Source organism: Hibiscus syriacus, unplaced genomic scaffold, assembly GCF_006381635.1.
Source record: "Hibiscus syriacus cultivar Baekdansim isolate YM2019G1 unplaced genomic scaffold, ASM638163v2 tig00116951_pilon, whole genome shotgun sequence".
Classification (NCBI taxonomy): domain Eukaryota; kingdom Viridiplantae; phylum Streptophyta; class Magnoliopsida; order Malvales; family Malvaceae; genus Hibiscus; species Hibiscus syriacus.
In genome coordinates this window covers 5,649,648-5,659,343 of record NW_024063482.1, presented here as the reverse complement: position 1 = coordinate 5,659,343, position 9,696 = coordinate 5,649,648, and the positions used below count along the sequence as shown (strand labels likewise).

The window sequence follows — 9,696 nt, the reverse complement described above, 5'->3', positions numbered from 1 at the left end:
ATATCCTAATCTAATTCAATATCATAAAATAGATACTTTTATGAGGATCCGGATTTGAATTTATTTAAATTTAAATATTTGATATATGACATAAAATATTAAATTTAATTTTTTATGAATTTAAATATTTAATATTTAATTCATCTTTTATTAATTTAAGGCGATTAGAATATAATATTTATTCAAATAATTATATTTAAGTAACAATATTGAAATAATTTACGAACAAAAGATTGATAAAAAAAATGAAGAGAAACTTTCCTACACCATCATCATTAAACAACTAACAAATCTCATACATGAAAGCATCTCATACGTACTAACAATTTCTCTTCTCAGTCGTACACCACTCTCTAATACATCGAATTTCTCGAATTACCGATCGGAACACGGCAGATTGGACAACACATCTCATCAAACAACCATTCATCTACACAAAGTCGATGATACAGATGGTTGCACTCGGTAAGAAGCCTACAACAATCTCCTTTAAACCCTTTCAAACATATGACCACTGTGATACCAGTCTTTAATGCTACCATTGTGAAAGAGGAACATAAATCCCCAACCCCTTATGTGTGCCCCTCGAATAATCTTTTTACACATCTCCTGTTGCGGAAGACGGCTATCGGATAGAGCAAAATCGCAACTGATAATTTGAGAAAATAAAAATGAAGATAAAAGAGACACAAAATTTATGTGGAAAACCCCTAAAAATTTAGGGTAAAAACCACGGGCAATGGTAGAAGAATTTCACTATGAGAAAATAGGAATTACAACCTCTCTCGATCTACCAAGGAGAAAACAATGATAATTCTCTCTAGATAAAAAGGAGAAAACAACTCTCAATAAACTCTCTAAAATCTCTCTAGTATTGGAAGAAAGCTAGAATGCTTTGGGATGATTTTGAAGCTAAATGAGCTAGGGTATTTATAGTTTAAACTTAAGGACTAATCTTATAAATACCCTAAATTACAATGACTAAAATTAATTATCCCATTACCCAATTTCAACAAAAATTAGGTGCCTAATTTTTTACTTTGATAAAGCACCATTTGGTGCCTAATTTGGTGCCTAAATTATTTGACTTTTAACAATCTCCCACTTGAAGATTTGATTGGAATAATCATATTTTCACACCATTCTTTCTACCTTGTACCTTCATGTTGCTTACGTTTCTGAAAGGCCACAGGAGGATCGACACCAGGTAAATTTATCAGCATTGATTGCCTTCGTCATGAAATCTGTTATGTTGTCTTTGGTATGGATCTTCTGCATATCTACCGTTCCTTCTTCTACCTTTTCACGAATGAAATGGTATTGAACTCGTATGTGCTTTGTCCTTGAATGAAATGTTGGATTCCTTGCTAGATGCAAGACACTTTGACTGTCACAAAACAGAGAGACATACTCTTGATTGTGCCCAAGCTCCTCCAATAGCATCTTCAACCAAATTTCTTCTTTACTGACTTGTGTAACTGCTACATAATCTGCCTCTGTTGTGGACGTAGCCACAACTGACTACAATTTTGAAACTCAGCTTACAGCTCCACCAGCAATTTTGAACACATATCATGTAGTTGATTTGCTTTTATTCAAATCTCCTGCATAGTCAGAATCTACATAACCATTGATTAGTAAGTTTGATCCTCCGTAATATAATGCAACATTTGAGGTCCATTTGATGTATCTGAGGATCTTCTTTACAATATTTCAATGCTCTTTGCCTGGATTCGCCATGTACCGACTAACCACTCCCACTGCTTGTGCAAGGTCTGGTCTTGTGCATATCATAGCGAACATTAAACTTCTTCAAGTAATTCTTTTGTGAAAGCCAAATCTTCCTATTACTTCTGTCTCGGTGAATTTGCATCCCTAGAATATTGTTTGTTGATCCCAAGTCCTTCATTTCAAATTCCCTAGCCAGTTGTGCCTTCAATTCTTCAATATAATCTTTGTTGGGTCCTGCAACCAACATGTCATCCACATACAACAGCAATATAACAAAATCGTTATCACCAGACCTCTTAAAATAAGCACAAGGGTCTGCATTAAGTCTGTTGTATCCAAGGCACATAATGAAGGAATCAAATCTCTTATACCAATACCTCGGCGCCTGATTTAGACCGTACAGAGATTTGTTCAACCTGCAAACCAAGTTCTTCTTTTCTTTTTCTTCAAAACCTTCAGACTGGAGCATGTAAATCTCTTCTTCAAGATTTCCATGAAGAAAAGTTGTTTTAACATCTAGTTGCTCTAGATGTAAGTTCAATGTAGCACACATTGCCAAAACTACTCGAACTGTTGTTAGTCGAACCACAGGAGAAAATATTTCATTGAAATCAATACATTTTTTTGAGCATATTCTTTGACCACCAGTCTTGCACGATACCTCTCAACTTGATCGTCACCATTTCGCTTGATTTTGAAGACCCATTTGTTACCAATTGGCTTCCTTCCTTGTGGTAGTGGCACAAGGTCCCATGTATTATTTTTATGAAGGGCTTCGATTTCTTCTTGTATCGCCATCATCCACAGTGAAGCATCTGAGCTGTTTATTGCCTCCTGGTATGTTGATGGCTCACCGTCCTCTGTTAAAAGGCAGTATGCAATATTACATTCTATAACATAATCTGAGTGCCAATTGGGACGTCTTCTCACACGATCTGATTGACGAGTTGTTGGAGCTTCAGAACTCTCTGGTTCTTGTTCATCATGTGCTGGTTCTGCTTTAGAAGAATCTCCTTTTTCAAACTCTTTTTCCACATGTATCTGAGTAGTCTCTGACTTTTCAGCGCTATCATCGTCTTCTTTTCTTTGTAGTTTATCTTCTACAAAGATAATATCTCTACCAATGATCACTTTGCGGGCAGTGGGATCCCACAAGCGATACCCCTTTACTCCATCAGCATACCCCAAGAATTTGCATTTCCAGGATTTTGGATCCAACTTTGAAATTTCTTGGGAGTTGTACATCACGTACACTATACTTCCAAATATATGAAGGTTTGAATAATCAGCTGGTTTTCCAGTCCACATCTCCATTGGTGTCTTCAGCTCTATTGCAGTTGATGGAGCTCGATTCACCAAATAACAGGCGGTATTGACTGCTTCTACCCAGAATGATTTTTCTAGGCCTGCATCCTTCAACATTGCTCTTGTTCTTTCTAACAAGGTTCTGTTCATCCGCTCTGCCACTCCATTTTGTTGAGGAGTGTTCGCCACTATGAACTGTCTTTTGATGCCTTCTTTCCTGCAAAAGTCATCAAATTCTTCGCTTGTGTATTCTCCTCCATTATCTGTTCTGAAACACTTGATCTTATTTCCAGAATCAAGTTCCACCGCGCTTTGAAGTTTTTGAAAGTTGAAAACACGTCTGACTTCTTCTTAATAGGGTGCACCCAACATCTCCTGGAGTAGTCATCAATAAATGAGACAAAGTATTTTGCTCCACCTAGGGACGTTACTGGTGCTTGCCATACGTCAGAGTGAACCAATTCTAGAACGCTTTTGCCTCTAGAATTTTATGTGTTGAATTTCAACCGGTGTTGCTTACTTGTTATGCAATGCTCACACAAAGGAAGTGATACCTTTGTTAAGCCTGGAAGTAGCTTTCGCTCCACAAGGACTTTCATTCTTTGTTCTGACATGTGTCCAAGTTTCTGATGCCATAGCATTGCTGAATCTGAACTACATGAGGCAACAGAGGCTTCTGTTTCTACCAAAGTCTCTCCCTTCAGCATGTACAAGTTTGCAGCTATTTTTTCGCCTTTCAGCACCACAAGCGCTCCACGGAACACCTTCATGATTACTTTCCGTGTTTCAATCTTGCTTGCATTATTATCCAACAATCCGTAGGATAATAAATTTTTCTTCAGGCCTTTCACGTGCCGCACATCTCGAACAACTTTAATTGTTCCGTCATACATCTTCAATTTGATGGTTCCCACGCCAACGATCTCTAAGGCATGATCATTGCAACTATAAATAGATCCTCCTGAGACAGGTTCATAATGATGGGACCATTCTCTTCTTGAGGTCATGTGATATGTTGCTCCCGAATCAATGAGCCATATATATGCAAATCGTTTTCTTCCTTCCACGGTGGTTGACGCTTCACAGCATATAACATCTCCATCATCTGAAGTGTTTGCGGTATTGCCTTATGGATTGGAGTTTTTATTTAGACTCCAACAATCCTTCTTCAAATGACCATTCTTTCCACAGTTGTAACACTTTAAATTCTTCTTGCTCCTCGACTTCGATCTACCATGTTTGTGACTGCTTCTTCAAACGATTTTCTTCTTGTAGAACAGCAGCTGCAACATCATCAAGGAATAGACTAGTGACATTAGTGTTTGTCAAGTTGATGATGAGTTAATCATACGAATCCGGTAGACTTTGAAGTATAAGTTCAACACGTTCTTGTTCTCCTATTTTAGAAAATAAAGTATTCAGTGTATTTAAGTGCTCCGTCACTGAAGTAGATTCTGGCATACGGAGAGTGTACAATTTTCTATTAAGGAAAATTTTATTGTGCAGCGATGTGGCCTCGTACAATTTGGTGAGATGGTCTCATATCTCCTTAGCTGTTTTCTTCTCCTCGATGCTTGACAATACTTCATCTGCTAATGCTAGATGAAAGTTTGCCATAACATTCCCGTCCATTTCGATCCATTTGTTGTCATCTGTGAAATCTACTGGCCTTTTACTGATAGTTGCTAGACAACCGTCTTTCCTCAGGATGGCCTTAATCTTCAATTTCCACAATGAGAAATTTCTCCCATTGAATTTTTCAATATCAAATTTCGTTGCCATAGCTTCTATTATTGATAGCTCCCACTATTTCACTATCGTGAATTGTTCTCTAGAACCTCAAAGAATGGGTAATACCTTCTTATTTTCTTATGTTGGATGATCCACCTTTTGGTGTCAACCACAAAGACAATAAGCATATATTGCACACTCAAATCTGGCTCGGATACCAATTGTTGCGGAAGACGGCTATCGGATAGAGTAAAATCGCAACTGATAATTTGAGAAAATAAAAATGAAGATAAAAGAGACACAAAATTTACGTGGAAAACCCCTAAAAATTTAGGGTAAAAACCACGGGCAACGGTAGAAGAATTTCACTATGAGAAAATAGGAATTACAACCTCTCTCGATCTACCAAGGAGAAAACAATGATAATTCTCTCTAGATAAAAAGGAGAAAACAACTCTCAAGAAACTCTCTAAAAACTTCTATAGTATTGGAAGAAAGCTAGAATGCTTTGGGATGATTTTGAAGCTAAATGAGCTAGGGTATTTATAGTTGAAACTTAAGGACTAATCTTATAAATACCCTAAATTACAATGACTAAAATTAATTATCCCATTACCCAATTTTAACAAAAATTAGGTGTCTAATTTTTGACTTTGACAAAGCACCATTTGGTACCTAAATTATTTGACTTTTAACCTGTCCTTCCAAAAAAAATTATTTTCTCATTTTACTTCATCTTCTACAATTGCATTTGCTGTGATGCTTTCAAAAATATTCTCGGTAGAACATTGATTGTCTTCTTCGTCATGCATGGTTGTTCTCGATCTAAGGTGGTCATCGATAACCTTCTGAGAAACCACGTCAAGTTCCAGAAAGCTATTCTCAATCTTTCTATGAAAACCAATAAATCGGTCAAATGTAAAAAATTCGAAGCACAAAAGCTTCCCAACATAGTTTTAGCCTCAATCACCAGTTTTTGTAACTCATCAAGTTCACTTCCTTGAAAGTTTTCCCAAAAGCGATTCTAAAGATTATGATAGCAACGAGCGAAAAGTACCATTCGCTGAGATCGACTGGATTTGCTAAAGTAGCCGATTTTGACAAGCAAATCAACCTCTTCTTTCCTAAAGGTTACAAAATTCTTAATGTTACTAATTGGAAACTGCCGTAAAGGTTAAGTGAATAGTGTCTGTCAAACCCAATGATGGTAAGACTAGAAGATTAACATGATTCGATTTCAAGTTCATCCAATGATCGATAGTGATGAATAAGAAAGTGTTATCTTTTGGCTTTGATTGAGATTTGAGAAGATTGAAAAGTTTTATGATCAATTTGAATCAAAAGAAAAAAAAGATTAATTTGATAATCTTTTCAATCGAAGAAATTATCAAATCATGCAAGGAAAAAAATTAATGACTTTATAATTCAGTGATAGAAATAAAAAAATAATGATTTTTTTTTGTTTCAGTGGCTAAAGTAAAATTATTTTAAAAATCCAATGATTATTAATGTAGTTTATCCTTTATTTTATTTTTCTACCTTTTTTATAAATAATATATCATTTAATTTAAATTTAAGCACAGATCAAAAGATTTTGGTGGTAAAATAATTGTTATTATTCTTTTAGATTTTAGATTTAAATACTAGTAATGAGGGATATGAACGTTCAATATCAAATATTTAAAAGTTATCTTTAAACAAATATTATTTAATACCTGCTCCAAATTAATTAAAAAAAAATTAATACCTCGTTCCGTCCAAATAAATGAATGTTTATTTGGAAATCGAATCACGTGTAATGTACAATTTACAAAATGTAACGTATCATTAATGATAAAAGATTTTTTAACGATGATGAGGTTAATAATATTTTTATTTCAATAATTAATATAAAATAATCGAATTCATGAAATTGATTTTAATAATAAAAAATAGTATTCTTTATAATTTAGAATTCGAACAATTATATTTATAAAGTGTATGTTTAGATTAAAAAAATTAAATATATACTATTATATAATCATTGTATATTATTAGAAAAACTAATATAAATAGTGATTATTAATATAATTTATCATTTTACTTTTTTAATAAATAATATCTCATCTAATTTAAAAATGGAAACCTCGTTCCGTCCAAATAAATAAATGTTTATTTGAAATCAAATCACGTGTATTGAACAACATACAAAATTAACGTACAATTCCCCCTTTTTTCGCACGTAAAGGAATAGTGGTAATATATTTAAGACTGCCTTGACCATCCACATTGGCACATTCCACAGTCCAATCCATAGTCGCACCGTCATACCATACACCCAAAACCCCACGTGTCAAAATTCACCGTCCACCAACCCCTCCCATTCTTCCTTTCCATAAATATGCTCTAACTCTTCGTCATTTTCTCATCAAATTCCTCAACTTTCTTTCTCCCCAAACACAGAAGAGTCGAAATTTCAAGAACCAATGGCTGCCTCGGGATCTGCTCTAAGCTCTGCCATTTCTTCTGGGATAATAGGGAAACCCAGATCAACTTCAACCATCAATTCCTTGTTGCCCGCTTCGTCCATCAAACTCATCAAAAACCCATCTTTAACTCAGAGTCGCAAGCTTTTGGCATCGAACTGCACCACTTTCTCGGCTCCCCAAAAGGCTTTCACTTGCAAGAGCCAGACCATTTCATCTGATAACTCAACTCCCGGTAATTATTTCCCTTCGTTTCCCAGTTTTGATTGAAACCCATCAGTTTTCTACTTTCATATTTTCAATCCGATTTGTCTCTTTGGGTTGATCTCGTTGATTAAAACTTTTTTTCTGGGTTTTGTTTTGTTGTAGAGAAAGTTCAAGAAATGCATGTTTATGAGATGAACGAGAGAGATCGTGGGAGTCCAGCTTATCTTCGTTTAAGCCAGAAATCTGTTAACTCACTTGGCGATCTCGTCCCTTTTAGCAACAAAGTAAGCTTTCCTTTTTCTTGACTGAATTTTTTGTTTATCGGGACAAAAAAATCAAAGAAGGGTCTAATATACCCCCAGTCCCTAGAATCTCTGGACATTTATAATTTAGTCCTGTTTATTTCAGATTTACAGGGGAGACTTGGAGAAACGGATAGGAATAACTGCGGGGATATGCATTTTAATCGAGAACAAACCGGAGATGAAAGGTGACCGGTACGAGGCCATATTCAGCTTCTACTTCGGAAGCTACGGTCACATTGCTGTGCAGGGACCGTACTTGACATACGAGGACACGTATCTGGCTATTACTGGTGGGTCAGGCATTTTTGAAGGTGTCACCGGCCAGGTTAAACTTCACCAAATCGTCTTCCCCTTCAAGATTTTCTACACATTTTATTTGAAGGGAATCGGTGAACTCCCGGCCGAGCTGCTTTGCGAGCCGGTTGAGCCACACCCTGGCGTTGAAGCCGTTCCAGCCGCTAAGGTTTGCCAGCCAAATGCCACCGTGGCAAATTTCACTAATTAAAGTATTTTAATGTTATAATTTTAATAAATTAAAGTGACGTCGTTTTTGAACTTTATGTTTTAGTGGGAGGGATTTTGGCTTTTAGCCATTGAAGTGGACTTGCAAGAGAATTCCATCAAATTGAGTTTCTTCGATGTTACTTTTTATGGTGGAGTTCTTGTTTTGTTTCTCATCCTTTGGACATCAATGAATAATATGTTTTATTTGCATAAAATAACTAAGTTATCGAATAATTATTTTCGATTCAGTCTTAATTTAGTTGATATTTTAAATCTTAATGATTAGTAAGTCCTTATGAATACTCAACGATAAGGATCAAATTCTTCAAATAAATAATTGAGTTGAATCAAAATTAAATTATTTTTTAAAAGTTTTGATTAGATGAAGAGATGTGAATCTTAAATTAAATTACAATTGAACAAACAAATATAAAGAAAAAAAAGAGTTTATATACATTTCTTTGAAATATTAAGATTGAAATTATATATATATATATATAAAGGCAAAGGTGAAATTGAAAAATTAATGTAATAAGGAGGATTATTTTTGCATAATTTAAAGAATAAAAGGCGGTCATTTGAAAATTTTTAAAATATTAAAGTTGAAATTATAACTATGAAATTGAATAATCAATTATATATAAATGAATAATTTTATTATTATACCTTGAAAAAAAAAGAATAAAAAAACTTATTTGAGATTCTAAGATATTGATATTTGAGAATGTAACAAATTGAGTTAAAAAGATTGTCTTTTTGTAATATACTATATAAAAATTAATTTAGAATAATTGATTAATAGATCAGAAATCATAATTAATATATATATATATATAGGTAAAAACTTAATGAGACATGTTTTATACAAATTTTGGTAAAAACTTAATGAAACATGTTTTAGTCTAGTGGTTGGGTGCTTGAAAAGGATTTGAATTTCACCTTTCTGAGTAGTAAAGTTTTATATTTATTTTATTTTATTAATATAGTGGTGACATTTAGATAGGTATTGGAAATGACATGTAAATTATTGGAAAAAATATGTCAAAATTTAGAAAATAATAATAAAAGATCATATTCGTTAAAATTTTAATATTTGGTGACAGAAAAGTACAAGTGACAATTTTATTAAAAATAATTTAATGTTGAAAAGAGGAGAGAAGTGATATGTTGGTGACTAACCATAGACTATAGGACTGTACAAACATCGGATGTCATAGTGATGGATATTCTTTTGGTGGGAATATTCGCACCACTTCTATGAATGACTTGTCAAATTTAATAATTGCATTTTTTTTTATAAAAAAATTTCTAATAATTCAACATTTCGATGATTTGGAACGAGCTACTTTTGTTCCATCATTTATTTACAATTTTAGCTTAAATGATAACCTAATATCTAATTATATTATCTTTCCCCTTTTAGTATCTAATTTATTTTATTTATTTCA

The 9,696-nt window shown here is 33.9% G+C and overlaps 1 protein-coding gene across 1 annotated transcript; it reads left to right on the top strand.

The window, feature by feature from the left end:
• Window positions 1-7,159: 7,159 nt before the first annotated feature.
• On the top strand, window positions 7,160-8,269 carry LOC120188875 (allene oxide cyclase, chloroplastic-like). The gene is made up of 3 exons (XM_039192258.1): window positions 7,160-7,467; window positions 7,602-7,723; window positions 7,848-8,269. The coding sequence occupies exons 1-3, from the start codon at window positions 7,233-7,235 to the stop codon at window positions 8,247-8,249; spliced, it is 759 nt and encodes a 252-aa protein (XP_039048189.1). The 5' UTR covers window positions 7,160-7,232; the 3' UTR covers window positions 8,250-8,269.
• Window positions 8,270-9,696: the final 1,427 nt, after the last annotated feature.

What these genes read in the sequence shown, in the direction of transcription:
- LOC120188875 (XM_039192258.1), top strand. Translation starts at nt 7,233, where the DNA reads ATGGCTGCCTCGGGATCTGCTCTAAGCTCTGCCATTTCTTCTGGGATA. An exon ending in ATCTGATAACTCAACTCCCG is followed by an intron (nt 7,468 to 7,601) that starts GTAATTATTTCC and finishes GTTTTGTTGTAG; the next exon opens with AGAAAGTTCAAGAAATGCAT. An exon ending in TCGTCCCTTTTAGCAACAAA is followed by an intron (nt 7,724 to 7,847) that starts GTAAGCTTTCCT and finishes TGTTTATTTCAG; the next exon opens with ATTTACAGGGGAGACTTGGA.